This window comes from Entelurus aequoreus, linkage group LG24, assembly GCF_033978785.1.
Source record: "Entelurus aequoreus isolate RoL-2023_Sb linkage group LG24, RoL_Eaeq_v1.1, whole genome shotgun sequence".
Taxonomy (NCBI): domain Eukaryota; kingdom Metazoa; phylum Chordata; class Actinopteri; order Syngnathiformes; family Syngnathidae; genus Entelurus; species Entelurus aequoreus.
This window is the reverse complement of record NC_084754.1, coordinates 20,941,842-20,965,461: the sequence shown is the minus strand read 5'-3', so window position 1 is coordinate 20,965,461 and position 23,620 is coordinate 20,941,842. Positions and strand designations below refer to the sequence as shown.

Here is a 23,620-nt window from a genome sequence, read left to right as displayed (position 1 = left end):
GGGGAAATTGTGGGGACAAGAGGGGATAAGACAGAGAGACAACAACAACAGCAAACACAACAATAATAATAACATATTTTGATCAATTTAAGCATACACGGCGCATTAATTAAAAAAACGCATCACAACGTTTGCTTCCCCCCCCCCCCCCCCCCCTTCATCACTGATTTCTGGTCACTGCAGACTTTATGAGAGCCAACAAACATAATAAAACATAATTTACTCTACAATGTCTGCTGTCATTAGGATGCCAACTGCTAGGATGTTCATATATTCCCATTTAGATGAAAAATGTCTCATAATTCTTGTGAAGAAACGGGGCAGGCAGGCAAGCTCTTTCCGTGTCTATATTTTGACACAAAAACAATGACTTGTGTGTTGTTAGGGAACAGTTGGTAATGGTTATGTGCAGTAAAACTTTTCATGAACTCAACTCACCTTAATGTGTGTTCCTAAATTTGTGTTGGACGTCTTAGACGAAGAGAACAGTTATGATATCGGTTTACAGAGTAAACAAGTATAAATTACAGTTTTGGGCATTGTTTTCTATAAATATATTTATAACTTTGGCTAAGGACATGCATTTTTGTGGGATTCCTGCACGTCATCTTCATCACTAAAGGAAAAATCTAATCTGCGGGAGAGAATTCCTCTGATATTGTCAAGTTTTTTTTTTTTGAGTCATCAGCTTGAGTCCTCCCTCTGTCTCTGACTCCCTTGTCGTCATGTGACATGAGTGCGTGACTGTTACGATTTTGCTTAATAGTTTAGTTGACCTGCCTTATCTTTCCTCTGATAGGCCAGTCTGTTATGTTTTGCTCTAACCTCATTATCATCATCATGGATTTTCTCCATATGTATGGATGTTCTCATTCATCTAGGTCATTGTATTATCTCCACTTTTTTTTTTGGCCTAGATTCGCAATCGATTTTCTCTCTTTGTAGCTTGTAGCTGTGATGTAAGCTACCTAGCTGCATGGTTCTAAAAGTAGCTAAGCTACAGAAAAAGCTACTCGTTAAAAAAGTAGCTAAGCTACAGACAAGCTATTGAAAAATGTAATTAAGCTAAGTAGCTCAGCTACATGTATCTTTTTACTGCCCATCAATGCTTATATGTTTGGTAAATAATACCATTCTAATTACAATGATAACCTAAAATACACATACTCTACTACATACCGGATGTGGAAAAATACTAATGTTATGTCATACTGGCTCTATTTGCAGTAATGTATTTACATTTTCATGAAAGTATTCTGTGTTGTATAGAAATGTCACATGTATATACTTTTAACACCATAAATATTATACCTATTGATAAATAGATGAGGATTTCATGTTTCAATTATGTTTTCACTTACAGTACCACAGTTTGAACACACTATATGAAGTATTGTCATGTTGCATCACATTGTCACTATCTTTTCCCCGCCCAGGTTAATCCAGTTAGCTGAGAGTGATGGTTTCCAGATAAGTGTCCTGAAGATGAATTTATCTGAACAGCCATCTACCATTGTTGTGAACCCTCTGTTGCCATGGGAACATGCTGGTCCCCTTAGGACTTTGTGCTCAAGTTTACCTGTTAGATTCTCACATTACAACAAACTTCTTTGTGCGATTGTTCTCCAAGATGAAGAGTCTGTGCATGTCTTCCAGGGCCAGGGTTTGCTTTGAGACCTCATATAACACCAGCACCAGGCGAGACCCGGCGAGCTGCTTACTTAAATCAGAATGTCAAGCAACTGTTAAAGCATTGGCGCCTACCAAATGTTGTTTAAAGCAGCCAGACTTGTGCTGTTCCTGGCACTGCTCTGACACCAAAGATTTTCAAATGATAACCATTTTTACACATGATGCACTTAAAAATAATTTTCACTCTAATTAGATAACAAATACAATATTAATGGCGTGTCAGCTAAGTATACTCTGCATTGTGTTCATCTGTAATTTTGTTTTGTAAAATTATTGTTAATAATGCCCTCAGCCATTATGTGACCTGTATTTAAGACGTGTTAATACCACAAAATATGCTGTTTTTAGTGTAGGATATTACAAATAAGCCTGAAGTCAGCTGGGATAGACTCCAGCCTACTCCTAATGAGGGGAAGGGTTATAGAAAATGGATGGCTGGATGGATAATACAAATAAGGCCAATCAAGAAAAAATAGCTACTGTTCGTTTCTTTGTGTAATGATGTTTTTCACACAGAAAAACAGTAAATAGAAAGATAGAGACAATTAGCAGGATAGTACTAACAATACAACAACTATTTCACCAACATTTTTAGAGCCGTGAACCTTGGATCAAGGAAGAAAATTCTTTACATTTTGTTGAGGATTTTAATTACCGTATTTTCCGCACTATAAGGCGCACCTAAAAACCTCCAATTTTCTCAAAAGCTGACAGGGCGCCTTATAATCCGGTGCACCTTATATATGGACCAATATTGAGCCACAACAAACCTAAACTTCATTTTCATAAAGTTTAGGTCTCGCAACTACGGTAAGCAGCCACCAACTTCTTTTTCCCCCTTATAAGCGCTTCTTCTATAGTAAGCAGCCGCCGAGTTCATTTTCCCCCGTAGAAGAAGCGCTTCTAACCCAAAAATGGCTCCTATTAAGAGACACGCTTACGACGCAGAGTTTAAACACAAGGCGATCAGTCACGCAGTAGAACACGGGAATAGAGCAGCAGCGAGAGAATTTAACATAAACGAATCAATGGTGTTTAATTCGGACACTGAAGAAGAATTCAAGGGATTCGTGGATGAGGAATAACTTCATAAAGTGAGCTTTACATGTTTATTTTGTGTGTTGTGTTGTGTGACATTGTTTGAGCAACGTTGAGTTATAGATATATTGTTATTGCTCTGCACTACTTCGAGTGTTACTATATTGTGATTGCACTAACGTTTGATTTACCGTAACAGTATCACTGTTTTTTACGTGTTTATTGAATCAGGGAAAAGTTCCCCTCCACTATGTGATATAAATGTTGCACTACATGTTATACCTTGCTGTTGTTAAAAGATAAACAAAACACCACATCACTGACTTTACCACGGGGAAAATAATAAAACAGCTGTTTATTCATTTTGGGAGTGAACAAAGTTGTCAGAATGCTGGTTTGTAATCTATTAATAAAGTTTGACTGCCCTATCTGACTGTTTTGTTGACATTCCCTTTAGCGCAGCTCCATCTAATGGATGCATAGGTGCGCCTTATAATCCGGTGCGCCTTATATATGAACAAAGTTTTGAAATATGCCATTCATTGAAGGTGTGCCTTATAATCCGGTGTGCCTTATAGTGCGGAAAATACGGTATTAAGTGAATAATACAGGAATTTATTATTACGGTTTGAGTGACTATATATGGAAGGTATGGTCCAGCTAAATAACTTGACGTTTGAAACGCTAAGAAAACGGAAATGCTGATTATCGGTCCTGCTAGACACCAACATCTATTTAATAATACCACCTTAACATTTGACAACCAAACAATTACACAAGGCGACTCGGTAAAGAATCTGGGTATTATCTTCGACCCAACTCTCTCGTTTGAGTCACACATTAAGAGTGTTACTAAAACGGCCTTCTTTCATCTCCGTAATATCGCTAAAATTCGTTCCATCTTGTCCACTAGCGACGCTGAGATCATTATTCATGCGTTTGTTACGTCTCGTCTCGATTACTGTAACGTATTATTTTCGGGTCTCCCTATGTCTAGCATTAAAAGATTACAGTTGGTACAAAATGCGGCTGCAAGGCTTTTGACAAAAACAAGAAAGTTTGATCATATTACGCCTATACTGGCTCACCTGCACTGGCTTTCTGTGCACTTAAGATGCGACTTTAAGGTTTTACTACTTACGTATAAAATATTACACGGTTTAGCTCCAGCCTATCTCGCCGATTGTATTGTACCATATGTCCCGACAAGAAATCTGCGTTCAAAGAACTCCGGCTTATTAGTGATTCCCAGAGCCAAAAAAAAGTCTGCGGGCTATAGAGCGTTTTCTATTCGGGCTCCAGTACTCTGGAATGCCCTCCCGGTAACAGTTAGAGATGCTACCTCAGTAGAAGCATTTAAGTCCCATCTTAAAACTCATTTGTATAATCTAGCCTTTAAATAGACCCCCCTTTTTTAGACCAGTTGATCTGCCGTTTCTTTTCTTCTCTCCTCTTCTCCCCTGTCCCTTGCGAGGGGGAGTTGCATAGGTCCGGTGGCCATGGATGAAGTGCTGGCTGTCCAGAGTCGGGACCCCGGGTGGACCACTAGCCTGTGCATCGGTTGGGGACATCTCTGCGCTGCTGACCCGTCTCCGCTCGGGATGGTTTCCTGTTGGCCCCGCTGTGGACTGGACTCTCGCTGATGTGTTGGATCCACTGTGGACTGGACTTTCACAATGTTATGTCGGACCCACTCGACATCCATTGCTTTCGGTCTCCCCTAGAGGGGGGGGGTTACCCACATATGCGGTCCTCTCCAAGGTTTCTCATAGTCATTCACCGACGTCCCACTGGGGTGAGTTTTTCCTTGCCCGTATGTGGGCTCTGTACCGAGGATGTCGTTGTGGCTTGTGCAGCCCTTTGAGACGCTTGTGATTTGGGGCTATTTAAATAAACATTGATTGATTGATTGATTGAAAGTGTCTATTGGGGTAGCAATTCTCCAGTGTAGGGGTGCTTAATTTTTTTTGCCGAGTGCTGTTTACAGAAAAATTACTCGATCATGTTTATGATATCTTTCATTAAATCAATGAATATCTGTCAGAGTATGTTGGTGACGAACCCCAAGATGCAGAGAAGGAGGCAGGCATTGTGCGAGGAAACATGATTTAATTAAACTCTATAACCAAAAACAAACACAAGGGTACAAACAAAAGGCGCGCACAAGGCGGACAACAAACTTGGCTATGAACAGAAACTAGCACAAACGCTACACTATGGACAACAAACAAAAACACTTACTGTGACGCGAATAAACAAAACTCACGTGGCAAGAAACGAGCAGGATGAACTATGACAGGAACAGAGTGGACAGAAGTAGACAGAGCTACAACGACAAGTATAAATGACAATAATCCAGCAGTGACTGGAGGGCAGGGCAGGTATAAATAGCAGCTGGCTGATTGGCACCAGGTGTGACCGGTGCCAATCAGCCACAGCTGAGGGGACAGCACTCAGAGAGACAAATGGGAAATAACCAAAATAAGAGTGCTGACAGGTAATGACAGAGGAAAAAACCAAAACATAACTAAACTGTCAGGGACAAGCATGACAGTAGCCCCCCTTCCCATAACGGATACCAGACATTGTAAAAAATCCCCCCCCCCCAAAAAAAAAAAAACAGTCCAAAGTCACGGGAGGGTGGAGGGAGGACAAGGAGGTGGGCCGCCAGGCCAAGTGTCCCCGCAACCAGCGGGGAAGAGTCAGGTGGCGACGGCGAGTTGAGCGCCGCCGCAATTTGCGAGGCGGTCGCCCATGGAACGACCACATCTGTGGCCGACGAGAGGATGGTGGCGGCGCCCTCTGCTGGCCCACCGGGAAGGATGGTGGCGGCGCCCCCTGCTGGCCCACCGGAGAGGGTGTCGGTGCCCCCTGCTGGCCCACCGGAAAGGGTGACGGCCCACCGGAGAGGGTGGCGGAGGCGTCTGCTGGCCCACCGGAGAGGGTGGCGGAGGCGTCTGCTGGCCCACCGGAGAGCATGGTGGAGGCGTCTGCTGGCCCACCGGAGAGCATGGTGGAGGCGTCTGCTGGCCCACCGGAGAGCATGGTGGAGGCGTCTGCTGGCCCACCGGAGAGCATGGTGGAGGCGTCTGCTGGCCCACCAGAGAGCATGGTGGCGTCTGTTGCAGACCCCTCGGAGATGATGGCGCCATCTCTTGCAGACCCACTGGTGTGAGGAGTAGCTGTGCCTCCCCAGCTGCACAGCTACTCATAGCCCCCCCCCCCCCCCCCCTCCCCAAGGGACAGATCCCAGACGTCCCCAGATAGGCCCACAGACGACAGGGGTGGGTGGGAGAGGGCTTGAAAAGCAACCAAACTTTTCTTTAATTTATCCATCATTTCCAACGCTTTGTTAAGCCTTTCCGCCATGGACAGCTCTGCGAGGTTCGTATTAGGCTGGATTATTCTGTCAGAGTTTGTTGGTGACGAACCCCAAGATGCAGAGAAGGTGGCAGGCATTGTGCGAGGAAACATGATTTAATTAAACTCTATAACCAAAAACAAACAAAAGGGTACAAACAAAAGGCGCACACAAGGCGGAGAATCAACTTGGCTATGAACAGAAACTAGCACAAAAGCTACACTATGGACAACAAACAAAAACACTTACTGTGACATGAATAAACAAAACTCATGTGGAAAGAAACGAGCAGGATGAACTATGACAGGAACAGAGTGGACAGAAGTAGACAGAGCTACAACGACAAGTATAAATGACAATAATCCAGCAGTGACTGGAGGGCAGGGCAGGTATAAATAGCAGCTGGCTGATTGGCACCAGGTGTGGCCCGGTGCCAATCAGCCACAGCTGAGGGGACAGCACTCAGAGAGACAAACGGGAAATAACCAAAATAAGAGTGCTGACAGGAAATGACAGAGGAAAAACCAAAACATAACTAAACTGTCAGGGACAAGCCTGACAATATCGTCCACTATCGGCACTGTCCTTCACACCCACTTCCTTCCTTCCTATGGTTGAATAACACAGTTTTGACCATCTGTGGCTATAAGCTAATACTAGCGAATAAGACCTGATGTTTTTGGCGGATCTTACAGGGTTCACTGTGACATTTCTTACACCAACTACGGTCGAAGATGCTTGTAACAAAATGTTTTGTTTTCAATTTAAAGCATAACAATTAGCCAAGAGACAGCTCTTATGTCAAAACACTCTTAAGTTGAGATACCACTATTTATATAAAAAAAGAGAAAACAAAGAAATCTATCAAAACATGTTTAAAACCAAAACAAATAAAACGTTGGTTATTTATTTGGCAAATAAACGAAAACAAACAAAAGTCGTTTTTCAACAAATAATAACCAAAATATGTATACTTTTTACAGCTTGGGATGCTCTTTATGTTAATGATGTCAAGTAAATAATTATTGTAAGCTACCTTAATAAAGAATTAATAATGTGCATTGCTAGTTTTTCCTGTTTTTTCTTCCCGCATAGAATTAATTAAAAATTCATGGATAACTTGTGTGGTGGTTTCTTATATTTTAAGCAGGTCAGCTTGTGCTGTTTACCATGACCCTTTTCATTCCCGACTACCTTTGAAATTGCCTGATGTGATCTTATGTATTGAACTGTATTCTTTAAGTATGCTGCAGACCAAAAAAAGCAAAAACAGCTATTTGCCGTGAATCCCGCACATTGGACACCATGTACGGCTATAATATGGTTCATGTCTTAGACTTAGACAAACTTAGACTTAGACAAACTTTATTGATCCACAAGGGAAATTGTTCCACACAGTAGCTCAGTTACAAAGGATGGAAAGGATAAGGCTGGAAAGGATAATGCACACACAGGCACAAAAAGAGGGCGAAAACAAAAGGTATAAAGAAGACTAAAAATGTACCATAGTAGCAATATAAAATATAACATATATGTAATATTTACATGTTATATATACAGTATATAATATATACTGATATATTACTATATTATATTATATTTGTATATAATATATACATCCATCCATGCATTTTCTACCGCTTGACCCTTATACAATATATAACAAATCCCAATTACCATGTACAATATATGCAACAGCTGCAGCAAAAAAAAAAAGGGGCAGCATAAAATAGAGAGTAGATCTAGAATGTCGAGAACAATGGATATTTAAAGATTATTGGACCATGATTTATGCTGCTGTTTGTTTGCAACAGTTCATGCTCTTTACAGTAGCCCTATTAGATATAATATAATCATAAATATATAGGTATACAGTATGTATCCATTCATCCATCCATTTACTACCTGCACCTGTCCCTCTTATATCTATCATATATATGTATATATATATATATAGATATGCACACACACACACACACACACACATATATGTATATAAATATATATATATATATATAGGCGCCGATCTACATTTCTGCCAGTGGGTGCTCGGTGTGTGTGTACTAAAAAAAAAAAAATAAACGTTCAGTGAAGTTGATATCCCATATGATTTGTGGCTTTATTATTTTGTAAAACGGACCAAACTCGCCACAAAATTAACTACAACGAGATTGATTTTTAAAAAATTATTTCAAAGATTGAAAGTTGCCATCAATCCCATGTAGGTGCTCGGCCCCGAAGCACCCACGGGATCGGTGCCTATGTGTGCCACGAAAAAATTACCTCCGCCACAAATTAAAAAAAAAAAAAAAAAAGTTTTTGTTTTTGTTTTTTTTGTCCTGTCCAGCTTCTCAGGCAAATCATATAGTTGATGTAGATGCCCATATAGGCTGTTCAGATTTACTTTACAAAAGAGAAGTGTAGGATACTTCTCTTGTTGCCTTATTTGTATTTGACCACTACTGTTTTCTGTTTATTTGTTACTGACTGTGGCAGGACACCTCTGCCTCTGTTTCACTTTATGTTGCTGGTAAATAATATGGTTGTAGTAGTAGGCTAAAGTTAAATTATTTAGTATGCACTAATTAAAGGGGGCAGAGCTTTAAGAGACATTTTAGCTTTTATATTTTATAAGATATATTTTTTGTAAGAACCACAATTAATAAATATATTTCAGTGAATAACTTATTGTTCAAATCTGTATATAATTATGTACATAAAGTGTTGTAATTATATTGTAAAATGGATGGATGGATGGATGGATGGACGTTTAAAACAAAACTGTTATTATTAATTAGTAAGTATACATTTTTTGAGCCTTTTTAGAGAAAACCACATCATTGTAGTAAATTATGCAAATTACTCGACGATGTCATGGTGACCACGCCCATAGCCACGCCCCCACCGCCACAGGTATCTTTGCAGTTTATGGGAAACACTGATATATATATATATATATATACATACAGTATATATATATATATATATATATATATATATATATATATATATATATATATATATATATATATATATATATATATATATATATATATATATATATATATAGTATCATCCCGGAAGAGTTGGTGCTGCAGGGAATTCTGGGAGATTGTTCTGTTGTGTTTATGTTAAGTTTGTTGGTGTGTTGCGGTGCAAATATTCTCCCGAAATGTGTTTGTCATTGTTGTTTAGTGTGGTTTCACTATATGACACAGGTTTATGACAGTGTTGCCGTTGTTCATACGGCCACCCTTAATGTGACATGTATGCCTGTTGACTAAGTATGGACTTCATTCATTTCAAAATAATTTCACATGACCATTAAAGTGTAGTTATGATCCATTTGTATGACAGCTTTACTTGACATCGTCTACCAAAGAATATTATAATCAAACTCTACAAAATACATCTACACTTATAATTATATATAAATAGGTATGAAAAGTTATTGCTTCATTCGTCGGTCCTATACGTCTGCCCAACTATACGTGCTAATGGGGTTGTCTTAAAAGATAACAATATTAAAAATCAGTACAACACACAGTCCTTCTAATGCTCCAGTCGCATATTCCCTGGTGATCCACCCAATTGCTAAGCATTATAGTCATTTAATGATTATTACACATGATTACGTGGCTTTCAGAATATTCAATAATCAGGGTTGCTTTTTTTCCTGGTACAGTTGAAGCTCTTGGCCAATCAGCGCTGGCTCCTCCCACAAGCCTTTGCGGCGGTCTGAAAACGCGAACTACGGTAGCTGCAATGCTAGCTGCTATGCTAATCCGCTGCTCCAGGCAGGTGACAGTCAGCCGTCAGCCCCGTCGAAGGAAGCCCGAGGCAGACATACACAAGCACGACGAAGCACCATTGACAGGTAACGTCAGAATTCTAAATCAGTCCAAAAATGTCCCACAACAACATCTGTGTTGTACGACTAAAACATTAGCCTAAGCTATTTTTGTTGTTGTCATGTAAGGTTATTGTCCAAACGTGCCAAGGTACCCACTTAAACGTTGCCTTAAATGTTGTGTTTACTATAAATAATACACGGGTAAAGCGTGTAATCCAGCAGACGGATGTAATGACTAGAGATCAACAGCGTTAGCTTGTTAAGACGGAAATAGATTGCTGAATTTTGGATTGTTGGGTTTTTTTTCCGCCCGCTTCTGTACTTTTAGAGCTTGACTGCTTATTCGGCTAAAGCGTGCGTAGTTTCGGTCAAATTTCGGTTCAAATATGTGTATTTTTAACAAAGTCCTGTCCAAATAGTAGCTGTCCCGTCAAGTTAAACCTTAACAGGAGTCGAGCTCATTGTCAATAAAGCCAACATGGCAGGCGATGTTCATAGGTTGTCATTGTTTACACAAACGACCGGGGAACTTTGCCTACACTGTCCCAAAACAATATGTCTGATCATTAAATGGCTTAGGGTCAATTATTTCGTCTGCGTTTTGTACGTATCATGACATATTGCTCTATTTTTGGACAATCATTTTTTTTAAAAATCTAATACTGTATGTCAGTTTGCTAATGCACCTCTGTGGTTATGGTTAAATAGTGACAGCGCTGACTTGTGAGCGGATTATGCCTGTGTTGGATTTGTTCACAGTGGAGAAACATGAACACATTAGGAGCTTAAAGGAAATACCCAACCCCCCCTGCTTCCTGATTGTTTTCTCTTTCTTATTGTAGCTCTTATTTTTACCATGCTGTCCCTGTCACATGCGGTTAACTGCAAATTGTTCCTTGCTTCTCTCATCTTTTGATGTTTTTTTTAACAGCTAAAGAAGACTCTCATGTGTGATGTCATTGTGGCGGCTGTCATCAAGCAAAAAGATCTGCCTATGCTGCTGTCGTCCTGATTTTCTGGATCTACTATTTCGGAGTGTACTTTTTATTTTCTTGGGTAATTATGGAACTGGAAGGAGCATAAGAGGACAACATTGAAAAATCACTCGCTGCTGTTAGAGTGAGGACTAAACAAAAAAAAAAAAGCAGGCCCACTGAGAGGCACCGCGTGCTACAGGGACACCAAGCTTCCTGTCTGTGTGGTGCTTGTTAGCTCTTTTCCTGTTTTCTCATAGTTTTGGAGGATTGAGCACAAGGGCTACTTTGAAGCAGCACACCGGTGTCTGTAGCCTGGCCGAAGCCCGCAGACCGCTTGCCAGCTCACTTAATTCACGTCATTTGGTGCCACTGCTCACTGAAGTGTGGTCACCAGTGCCATGAATGGGGGCTGGAGGACGCACCCGTGAGGAACTGAACCCTTGCAATTGACAACACTGATCACATTTCTAATACTTTGCTCTGTGAAGAGTTGTTTTCAATTTTGAGCTCTGTTTTTCGTTGTGTTGGGGAAATAAGAGACCAGACCTACTTTTACAAACTGGACAGAAGCTTCAGGATGAAGCTAAGGAAACAGGTGACAGTGTGTGGTGGGGCCATCTTTTGTGTGGCTGTATTCTCACTCTATCTCATGTTGGACCGTGTCCAGCATGAACCTGCTAGGCGACAAAATGGTGGAAATTTTCCAAGGGTAAGATAACCGTGAAGGTTATACTGTGATCTCATTTTGTTTTTCTGGCATCTTTTATTGTTCAGTTTATTACCTTGCTTTTTGTATGTGTTGTAGAGCCAAATTTCTGTCCTGCAGAATCGGATAGAACAGCTGGAGCAGCTCCTAGAAGAAAACCACCAAATCATCAGCCACATAAAAGACTCTGTCATGGAGCTCACAGACACAGGAGCAGTGTCTCCCAGCGGCCATCTGCCCTTCAGAAGTGCCAATGGCTCCTGGGTCCTTCCCTTTGACGGCCACCCTACTTTTCTTGCTGTAAAGCCCCAGGACTGCCAGTTCGCTGCAGGCAGCCAAAGTCAGGCAGATGTTCAGGTGAGCCTCCAGTATGTTTGGCGCTTTGATGGTCAAATGCTAGTCACTGTGTTCAGTTTATGTGAAATACAAGATAATATTTTAGTTTTTTCCTGTCTACAGATGTTGGATGTAAACTCCCTGCTAAAGTTTGACAACCCCGATGGTGGTGTGTGGAAACAGGGCTTTGACATCACCTATGATGCTGATGAGTGGGACAAAGAACCCTTGCAAGTGTTTGTGGTTCCACACTCACACAATGATCCAGGTAATGCTTGTTATAATGTAACCCAGTGTTTACATAGGTAGTAGACATTTATTGAGTTTGCTTAATTTGTTATATCATATTTTTCCAACCTCATGCCACAACCAACGTCTTTAGAATGAGGGTGACCTCACTCTTTACCTTAAGAAACTGTTTGCTACTGACTTACTGTAAAGTAACCTGTAAATGGTGCAAATGCAGATAATTAACTTCATTCCAAGATATAGAGTGCTGTGTAGAATGTTAGGCCTCCACAGCCTTGTTACTTTAAAGAGGACCTATGATGATTTTAATCTAAATTGAAAACACTTTCTTGTGGTGTACATGATAGCTTTGGTGTAAATTATGTGTAAATTTGCTCTACAGTCACTTTTGTAACCTGTTTATTGAGTCTATGTGTGATTGTGGAGATATTCCTACACTGGTAAACTTGAGCCTTGTAGTTTTAGTCACTGTTTCTAGTGACCGTCTAGACATTTAGTTCAGCACGGGGCATTTGAGTGTTTCAGGGATGAATAAGCTCTAGCGGACACATTTTTTCCCCAAACAAATGTTTCATCTCCTCACAATGACAACATTTCAGTCACATTTCTGTCTATCTCCCTGATATTATTTTGCGTTCAACAGCGGATTCCGTTGCATTGGCAACCGTCCGCGGTTATGTAAATGCAGAACTCATATGCCTTCTATTGAGTTTAGTGATTATGTAGCGCTGTGTCAAATAAAAAGTAACTTCTAGTTAGGGATGATGTTTGAATAGAAATTATCGAGTTCGAGCCTATTATCGAATCCTCTTATCGAACCGATTCCTTATCGATTCTCTTATCGAGTCCAGATAGGTTGTTGTATATGGAAAAAAACACACAATATTAGTTTTAACAAAAGCTCACTTTTATTATATAAGAAAACAATTTAATCTAATAAATAAATAAATATTGACTGTTACCCCCCTAAAAAAATAAAATAAAATAAATAAATATTGACTGTTGTTACCCAAAGTATATTAAGTGGGATTTTTCAGAAAAACAAATATATACAGTAACACAAAAACAACCTGTCTCTGTGATCACTATAGGTGTATAAATAATAATATAGTGTTAAATAAAATCAGTCCCTTGGGCACAAAACTGAAAATAATACAGCTCTCCAAAAAGTGCACTTCTGCTGCTATTTGACAGAACTGTTTGTTATGATGCTTTGACATTTTTGCACTTTATTTCTTTATTGAAAGAAAATTCTATGAAGAGAAAAGTTATTTGCAAATGTGGTTACAATGCTAAAAAATGAAAAGTTAAAGCTAAAAAAAGAAATACACTTTGAGTTAACATTATTTCTTTATAGGGAGAAATATGTTATGAGCTAGGGAATATAACAACTACACTACCCAGCATGCAACGGGAGTGACGAGCATGCGCGGTAGCCCCGAAAAGTGTTGCATATCGTCACCCGGCAGCTAAGAATGAGCACGCTGTGAAAGTAAACGTCAAGAACTCAGCCAACACGCCTCGTCTGCATTATTTATAATTAGACAGACCACACATATACAGTGTGATTTTGTTTTGTTTACAAGGAAAGAAAAACAAAAGTTAAAAAAGGGAGATGTCATATATGTATGTGCTGCGGTTGCTTTAAGAACGTTGCGACAGCTGCCGTAAAGGAGGTGCGTTGCTAGCCTGGTTGCTATGTTTCCGGTTGGTCGTAAAAGTGTTCATGTGTTTGCTCAAATCTCTCAGTAAAGTTATTCATTGGATTATACCTTTTGTTTTGAACTTTATTACACATTGGAGCACTTTTTCCCGTCCATTTTTTCCTGCTTTCGCTATCTGCTCCTAATGACTGAGCTACGTGACGCCATTTCTTGTGATGTCACACGGAGCATTTCTGGTCGGGACGGGATTCCTTCCGAGGGATTCGAATAAAGAACCAACTCTTTTTCTTTACTATAGTGGTCTCGATAACGGGTACCGGTTCTCAAAAAGGGATTCGAGTCCGAGGACTCGGTTCTTTTCTTATCGAACAACCGGGAAAACCGGTTTCGAGTATCATCCCTACTTCTAGTAGACATGCTCTTTTTTTCACTTATTCGCTCTTCATCTGTTTTACCGTCACAAGCTCTGAAATTTGCATGCACGTTGTGCGGCCCGGTAATCGGTTTTTATTAGTATTACATTTTCATAATCATACAAAGCCATAATCTAAATTTGAAATTAAAATTGTATTAACTGTCCAGGCTTAGTATCCAACATTGTAACAACATTTATAAATGAGAAAAGATGACATTCATTGTAGGTCCCCTTTTAATTAACTTATCTCAACAGTCATTTGACATATGAGGAATTCATAGATACCAGCTTCAAACAGCCCACATTAAGTCATCTTACAGGTTGAAAAAAAGTCATTGCTTTATAACTTAAATGTGAGACAGGTTATTTATAGACATGAGACAGTACATCTTTGCAATATATTGAACTCCGAGTGCATAGAAAGCCTGGCTCTGCTAAATGACTTTCTGGCAAGAACTCGACTTAAATAAAACATGAGGCTTATTTTTGATCGTTTGCAGAAGTTTTTCCCTCTGTGAGTTTCATAACTGCTTTTTTGTCTTGGTAGCAGAGAGGTTGGGACTTCAATCTGACAACAACAATTTTCTTTTTAGGTTGGATTAAAACTTTTGACAAGTACTTCACAGACCAGACACAGCAGATATTAAACAACATGGTGGTAAAGCTTGCTGAGGATCCTCGCAGGAAGTTCATCTGGTCAGAGATTTCCTTCTTCGCAAAGTGGTGGGAGAGCGCGGACGCACAAAAGCAGGAGGCTGCGCGCAAGTAAGTCACAGTTCAATAGAGCGCACAATTTTTCAATCCTGTCAGCCAAATCCGAGAACAAGACAAAATGGCTGTGCTGCTTTGTGACCGCGGTACAGTGTTTTACACAATGGCTCATATGCACGAGTAAATTGTGGACGCTCTGGATATAGCGTGTTGTCTCAAGCTAATGAAAGTCTTGCACTTTAAGGTGGGATTATTCTCACCTTCTTTTCTTAATCCTCCCTGACAACAGGCTGATCCTCGGAGGACAGCTAGAGATTGTGACAGGAGGCTGGGTGATGACTGATGAAGCCAATGTTCACTACTTCGCCATGATAGACCAGCTCATTGAGGGACACCAGTGGCTTGAAAGAAACCTAGGTACCCAGTAGATGAGGAATTATTTATTTGATGCTTTCTATAGGGATTTCTGGGAGAATAGGTCTGCTGTGTCACTAAGGATGGGAATTGATAAGATTTTTCCGTTTCCGATTCCACTTTCGATTCTACTTAACGACTCGGTTCTTTATCGGATCTCTTATTGATTCTTATTTGGAAAAAATAAGAAAAAGGTGGATTAGCATCAATTTTGTTTAGTTTAGCACTAACATGTCCTTGCAAAGCCAACAGTGAGGTCTTGAGAGGCACATAGACAAAAACAAATAACTTTTGAAAATGAATAGAGGAAATATTCTTCTATAGAATTCAACAAAATAAAATGTGTGGAAATGATGCAAGAATGTAACATTTAGTCAAACATTTTCAAAACTTTTAGGAATCTTTTATTTCCCTAGAAAATATACTGGTGAAACTCAAAATATTAGAATGATTTGTTTAGATTTACAAGGTGAAACTATCATATACATCACATGCAACTCAAGATATTTCAAGCCTTCTTTTGATATAATTTTTCTGATTATGGCTTACAGTTTATGTTAACCTTGATTTGAAAATCTCATAAAATGTGGGGTCTTCAAAAACTGTAAGCTAGGATCATCAAAATAATAATAAATAAAAGCTTGACATATCTCACTTTGCATGAGTTAAAATACATATTGGTTTCACGTTTTAAATTGAATTGCTGACATGAATGGAAGTTAACTCAATATTTTAATTATGAGTTTCACCTGAATATTGGAAATGACTAAGTGAAAATGTGGTTGCAGGCAAACATGCAACTTTTCTTCGACTACTATTGAAAATTCTCCTCTTGAAATTCAGGAGCACGGTGGCTAAGGCTTGCAAGCTTTTGGCCACAAACTTAGTCACTGCTTGTCTGTCTGTGTGTTCGCTTTGCTGTCATGGTAAATCTAAATGAGATGGCATGCATTTCAATTGCGCAAATAATAGCGCTAACGGGCAGTTAGTACCTGTTGCATTTGCGACAGATAACATGCTAGCGTTACTGCTGCTGGGATGAAATCGGCGCCGTTCAAAAACGCAACTTTCATTTATAGTTATTGCATGCTGTGTGTTCAAATGTTTTAGCATATTGCTCGTATGTCTTACTCTTGATGAAATAGAAATCTTGCAATTATTCCAAGTAGCGCTGTTGTAATCATTCCTTGAAAAATATAGCCTGGCTTTAGAGCGTTTGTTCCGTCCGGGCGTCTGCATTTTGCTGTCTGCCGTCACTACACACTATGCGTAATATCATCAGTGTTGGGTTAGTTACTGAAAACCAGTAACTAGTTACAGTTACTAGTTACTTCATTTCAAAAGTAACTCAGTTACTAACTCAGTTACTTACACCAAAAAGTAATGCGTTACTGTGAAAAGTAACTATTTAGTTACTTCTTTTCTTCTTCTTTTTTTTTTAAAGCTCCCATTAATGCCCTTTTAGCCTTCATTTCAGTGCTGTTATTGCGCTGGAGAATAATACAATCTGTTGATCAACTTGACATGCATTTGCATCACTGAACTCTGCTAAGCAATGTAGTCTACATACAACACACAAAGACAAAATATGTTTCAAAGGGCCAATTTGTTTCTGGCCAGAACAAATTGACAAAACTATTTTAAATAGCTGCAACATAACATACATAAGTAACAAACAGCATAATAACAGCATAGCTGAAAAGCAAGAAAGGCACACACTACATACACAAAGCCTAACCATGCATTTTTTCCTCAAGCAATTCTGACACAAAATCATGTCTGAAGCCCAGAACACTCTACACATTTCCCCAGTTTTAGTTTAGAGATAAGGAAAGATTGGCCTGGCCCACTAGGATCCCTCTTTATGTTTGTGAACTTTATAGTCTATACATTTAGAGTGATGTGATAATCAAACACTCTAGAAGTCTAGAATGAAAGAGTATATAAGAGAATTGACAGCAACGTTCCCTCTAAGGTGTGCGCCTGTGCAATTGCGCACTGCTCAAGCATCCGCTGCGCACGGCAAATCTATGCCACGCATAAAATCAAATAAAAAAATAAGCGCATAACAATTTTCGACACACAGACACGACAGAGAAAACACTTTTCGTCATCCTTGTTCAAATATTGTAACGTCTGTCGAGACGCTTTGAGGACATGAATTCCATCCATCACTTTACTGAACAAAACTCTTTATTGTCGGCCATAAACACATCACCAAAACATTAGTAAAAAAAATGATATCTAGCAAAAGTGGTCATTTTCTGCAGTACAAACCAGACCAACAGCAACTTTGTTATATCAACAGCAGCCGCTCGCTGTTTCTCACTTGCGCCAACACATGCACATATGGCACTTAGCCAGTGAGGCGTTTACAGCCACACAAAAAGTGGGACAACTCCAACACCACACATAAAGTGTCATTCCAGGTCGTTACACTATGATTTACCAATCAAATGTGTGCTTATTCTAGTGTCATTTATTAGGAATTTTAATTTATAAATATTAATAATTAAATGCTGTTAGTATATTAAATAAATACTAATACAAATATATTTTTTACAAACAGGAAGTTGCAGGAATGTACACATGATCCCCTGCTTACATCTCATTGTGCAACATGAGAATGTTTTAATTGGGAACTAAATGCAATGTCTGAAAGGGGTACAAGTTTATTAAAGTTATTTTATTAAAAATGTTTGGAAAAGCAACCGATTGTTTCCACAAACCAACACATTGGTGAAATCCGCAAACTGCTACAACACATCCATTTATCATCATTCAAATATTACAATTATAAAAAACATGGTGTCAGTTATCAAAATGACACCATAACTTTGTGATGTGGCTTTTGTTAACAGAGCCGGCCGGAACTTTAAAACCTCGTTTTAATTCTTCCACCTTCTGTAGCCTTTGTTCCGTGTCCATATTGTTGTCTTTGTCTTTGTGTTTCCTAGATGTGTAATAGTGGCTTTTTAGATTATATTCTTTCATTACAGCCACACTTTCTCCGCACATAAGACACACAGGTTTGCCTTTACCTCCGTGAACATGTACTCTGCCTCCCATATGACTTGAAACCCCCTGTTCTCACCGTCCACCTTCCGTTTAGCCATTATTGGGGAGAGAGGTAGCTGAAAGTTGACATCTGCCCTGAATGCTGATGAATAATGAAGCCGAGGCCCACTTGCGTCGCTGCAGTGAGTTCTCAGGCTACGTTTGCACTGTGGGGAATGGAGTATTGGTGCATGCAAAACAGCAGCAGGCAGCTGTGGCCTGCGGGCCGGCCCGGTTCTAATACTAATCAAATATCATCACAGGGGCCATAAATACCGTATTTTTCGAAGTATAAGTCGCTCCGGAGTATAAGTCGCACCGGCCGAAAATGCATAATAAAGAAGGAAAAAACATATATAAGTCGTACTGGAGTATAAGTCGCATTTTTTGTGGAAATTTATTTGATAAAACCCAACACCAAGAATAGACATTTGAAATACAATTTAAAATAAATAAAGAATAGTGAACAACAGGCTGAATAAGTGTACGTTATATGACTCATAAATAACCAACTGAGAACGTGCCTGGTATGTTATCCATCCATCCATTTTCTACCGCTTGTCCCGTTCGGGGTTGCGGGGGTTGCTGGAGCCTATCTCAGCTGCACATGGGCAGAAGGCAGGGTACACCCTGGACAAGTCGCCACCTCATCGCAGGGCGCCTGGTATGTTAACGTAACATATTATGGTAAGAGTCATTCAAATAACTATAACATATAGAACATGCTATACGTTTACCAAACAATCTGTCACTCTTAATCGCTAAATCCGATGAAATCTTATACGTGTAGTCTCTTCCGTAAATGAGCTAAATAATATTATTTGATATTTTACGGTAATGTGTTAATAATTTCACACATATGTCACTCCTGAGTATAAGTCGCACCCCCAGCCAAACTATGAAAAAAACTGCGACTTATAGTCCGAAAAATACGGTAATTCATTCATTCGGACTTTGACACCTAGGGTTTAGCTCCTCAACAGGCAGTGATGCCTATGCAACATTTCTGACAGGAACAGTATTTTCATCCTAAAATATTTTACCCTTGTTCTATTATAGGTACAACTCCACACAGTGGGTGGGCAATAGATCCTTTTGGTCACAGCTCCACTATGGCCTATGTGTTGAAAAAGGCCAACCTGACAAGTATGCTCATACAGAGGGTCCACTACTCGGTCAAAAAGCATTTTGCTGCCACTCGCAATCTGGAGTTTATGTGGCGGCAGAACTGGGGTAAGTAAAAAGCAGCCAGCTCACCTGCTGCAATAGGTTGTCTACCTTTCCTGCCATTGTAATGGCCTTTAACATTTCAGGGATTGTCAGTTCAGTAGCTGATTATAAACATGCTCTGCTAGGGTTTGTCTGTTCTACTTTGATGGACTGAATTGCCTTGCGGTTAGCAAGTTTTTTTTAACTTATAGCCAGTGGTGAGTCAACATGTCCTTTTGTAATCGTTTTAGTCCCTTTTAACCAGATTTAATGTTGTCATGTTGACAGAGTTAAAGTTAAAGTACCAATGATTGTCACACACACTAGGTGTGGTGAAATGTGTCCTCTGCATTTGACCCATCCCCTTGTTCACCCCCTGGGAGGTGAGGGGAGCAGTGGGCAGCAGCGGTGCCGCGCCCGGGAATCGTTTTGATGATTTAACCCCCAATTCCAACCCTTGATGCTGAGTGCCAACTGGCCTATTTGTAAAGCGACCACACTATTTAAGTTTATATTGTAGCCAAACCATTTTCCCTAAGCTATGTCTAAAGAACATTTGTTCTTTTTAGAATTTTTGCCCATTTTTTTGTTTACTTGTACAATAAATGCTGAAGCGGCGTAACAGTTTTTAATTGGCTTCACTGCAGTAGGAGATATTGAACACTTTTCTTTTCTCCTTAGATCTATCAACCAATTTTTTTTTACCTTTTATGTATCGAAATATGTTTTTTTACATAAAAAAAGCCCTCTCGACATAAAAAACCACCTACATAGTCACATTTACAAGTAGCAAACTTTAAAGTGCGATATGGTGAGGAACGACTGCATTACAACACTCACTTGGCTGCAATAGATCAATTAGCCCCTAGCGTGTTTTACACAAGTAATAATTAAAGGCTGAAATGCTGCCTAAAACAACATTTTGTTAAGGTCCACAATTCCTGGTAATCTGTTTATGTGCTTGTCACTAACCTTTTGCTTCTGCTTGGGAGGTTTTTGTACTCTTCTGCCTAGCTAATCTCTTAATGTGTACCATGTTTACAGACACTGGATCCAGTTCAGACATATTTTGCCACATGATGCCCTTCTACAGCTATGACGTCCCTCATACCTGTGGGCCTGACCCAAAGATCTGCTGCCAGTTTGACTTCAAGAGGCTACCAGGAGGACGGATCAATTGTCCATGGAAAATCCCACCTAAAGCTGTGGTGGAAGCAAATTTAGCAGAACGGTAAGATGCTAGAAAAAAATACAACATGGGGGATTGATGATTAAGGAACAAAATAATTGTTTGTTTTATGACATTTGCCTAGTTTGATAATATATTTGTTTTGCCTACTTTGTAGGGGTGTAACGGTACACAAAAATTTCGGTTCGGTACATACCTCGGTTTAGAGGTCACGGTTCGGTTCATTTTCGGTACAGTAAGAAAACAACAAAATATAAATTTTGGGGTTATTTATTTACCAAAGTTGCAAAATCTTCCACCAAAAATATTTTTCTTAGTGTAATATTTGATGTGAAGTAATCGGAACCTAGGATAGGTCAATAATTCATAATAACATTGATTTTGATTCAATATTATGTTTTGAGCAATGACAGTTTGAAAGAAAAAAAAACAGCTTTGTTTTATTAGTCAACATTGCAACTTTTTCTAAATTACATTTAACCTTTAAGCTTTTTTATTTCACTTTTGTTATGTTTTTGTTTATTTTAATAGAATTTTTAGAATGTGCCGTGGGCCTTTAAAACATTAGCTGTGGGCCGCAAATGGCCTCCGGGGCACACTTTTGACACCCCTGCTATAGATAATAAAAAATTAAATCTGATAAATCTATGGATAAAAAGCAGAGCCTGGCGACGCATGCGCGTTTATCATAACTCTCTCGTTCTCTCTGTCTCTGCCCCTCCCTCACGAATGCTGCTGCGCGCACAACTTGTTTTGTTTTTAACCCCTTCTTAACCCTGAACGTACATTGAAAATACACGTAACCCTAACTCAAAATGCCGGACATTTGACATTAAGAAACTCCGCCCTGACAGCTCCGCAAAAGAGGACATGTCCGGTGAAAAGAGGACGTATGGTCAGTCTATCGTAGCCCGTTAGCTGCTAGCATGCCGTGTGTTGTGCCTTGGTGTGCATTGTTTACACAAAGTGCGTTACGCTGCTTAATATGTCCGTGTGGAAACTCGTTCGGTACACCTCCGAACCGAACCGTAACCCCCGTACCGAAACGGTTCAATACAAATACACGTACCGTTACACCCCTACTACTTTGTATATCAAAGCGCATTCAAAATTTTAGTTAATGTGACCTTTATTATCTAAATCAAATGTAAGAAATGCTTCATTTCAGAGAAAAATGGATTCTGTTAATTTCCCGTCTGCATTAACACATGCCCATTATCCAAATTTTTACTTTCATTAAGGATAGCAGGCAGAAAGAGAGCGTACAGGGTGAATACAGATTTATATGCCTACTCAGTGGCCTAGTGGTTAGAGTGTCCGCTCTGAGATCGGTAGGTTGTGAGTTCAAACCCCGGCCGAGTCATACCAAAGACTATAAAAAAAATGGGACCCTTTACCTCCCTGCTTGGCACTCAGCATCAAGGGTTGGAATTGGGGGTTAAATCACCAAAAATGATTCCCGGGCGCGGCACCGCTGCTGCCCACTGCTGCCCACTGCTCCCCTCACCTCCCAGGCGGTGAACAAGGGGATGGGTCAAATGCAGAGGAAAAATTTCGCCACACTTAGTGTGTGTGTGACAATCATTGGTACTTTAACTTTAACTTAATTTATATTACCGTAAGCAGATTTTAGCAGACATGGATAGATTTTTAGAGTACACGCAGCTTAATAAATTACAATATCTTTCAAAAGTTTTATAATTTCAGGAGTTCACTTCAGAGTAGAGGTGGTACCTCTAAAACCGAGGTATCACCGCATTAAAACAGGTGCTACCTATTGTTATCTTGCTCTTTCAAGGTTGTAGTTATTTCCTAAAAAGCTGCTGTTGAATGCTGGGCATGGCATCTGCTTGAATTAGTTTTTCTCTAATCCAGGGCACAACTAATCCTCGATCAATATCGGAAAAAGTCCAAACTTTTCCGAAGCAAGGTGCTTCTCATCCCCCTGGGGGATGACTTCCGCTACGACAAGGCCTTGGAGTGGGACCAGCAGTACACCAACTATCAAAACCTCTTTGACTACATGAATTCTCACACTGAGATGCACGTCAAGGTGAGAAGTTGAACTGTCGCTGACATTTATGTATATTTATATATTTATTATTTTGCATGCTTCCTAACTTTAGCTGAATATTTGAGCGTGCAATCTTTTTTGGTGGGTAATCTAATCATGCAGAAGTATTACTGTAGGTTCGCTGAGGGAACAAATAATCTGTCAAAAGTTTTGTGCTCCATCCTATGCAAGGAGAATTTTTTTGATCCATACTCATGTTCCTTTTATTCTATTCTGGGACTGCTTAAGGTATTTTCCTTTGTTTTAACATTAATTTCATTTCTGCTTGCTCCTCCAGGCTCAGTTTGGTACTCTCACAGACTACTTTAGTGCGCTCTACAAATCATATGGGTTGGCGCATGGATCACGACCTGCAGACTTTCCAGTGCTTAGTGGAGATTTCTTTGCCTATGCGGACCGTGAAGACCATTACTGGACTGGCTATTTTACATCCCGCCCCTTTTATAAGAGTTTGGACCGTGTTATTGAGTCCCACCTCAGGTAGGGCAGCTTTATTCACACTTCACTCATTACTGTCACTCACATGGTCTGCTGTGTGTGGTAGTTGGCTTTCCAACAGGAACTTCAGCTTTCTTTGTGTGAAATGCAAACAACCTGTAGGTGTGGCATTTATATTTCTTTGGTTAGACAGAAGTACATACATACATACATTCTTGCATAATACATACATGCAGT

General features: G+C 39.8%; 1 protein-coding gene across 4 annotated transcripts in view; it reads left to right on the top strand.

Annotated features, from left to right (window-relative positions):
- The first annotated feature begins 9,816 nt into the window (after positions 1-9,816).
- Positions 9,817-23,620, top strand: part of man2a2 (mannosidase, alpha, class 2A, member 2) — a 49,522-nt gene continuing 35,718 nt past the window's right edge. For all 4 annotated transcript variants that reach the window (XM_062035669.1, XM_062035668.1, XM_062035667.1 and 1 more), the window contains exons 1-10: positions 9,817-9,968; positions 10,876-11,630; positions 11,727-11,984; positions 12,087-12,231; positions 14,885-15,056; positions 15,292-15,419; positions 19,533-19,706; positions 20,727-20,913; positions 22,747-22,924; positions 23,223-23,425. In XM_062035669.1, the coding sequence (XP_061891653.1) occupies positions 11,499-11,630; positions 11,727-11,984; positions 12,087-12,231; positions 14,885-15,056; positions 15,292-15,419; positions 19,533-19,706; positions 20,727-20,913; positions 22,747-22,924; positions 23,223-23,425 (1,577 nt within the window). In that variant the 5' untranslated portion in view covers positions 9,817-9,968; positions 10,876-11,498. The remainder of the gene's footprint in view (positions 9,969-10,875; positions 11,631-11,726; positions 11,985-12,086; positions 12,232-14,884; positions 15,057-15,291; positions 15,420-19,532; positions 19,707-20,726; positions 20,914-22,746; positions 22,925-23,222; positions 23,426-23,620) is intronic.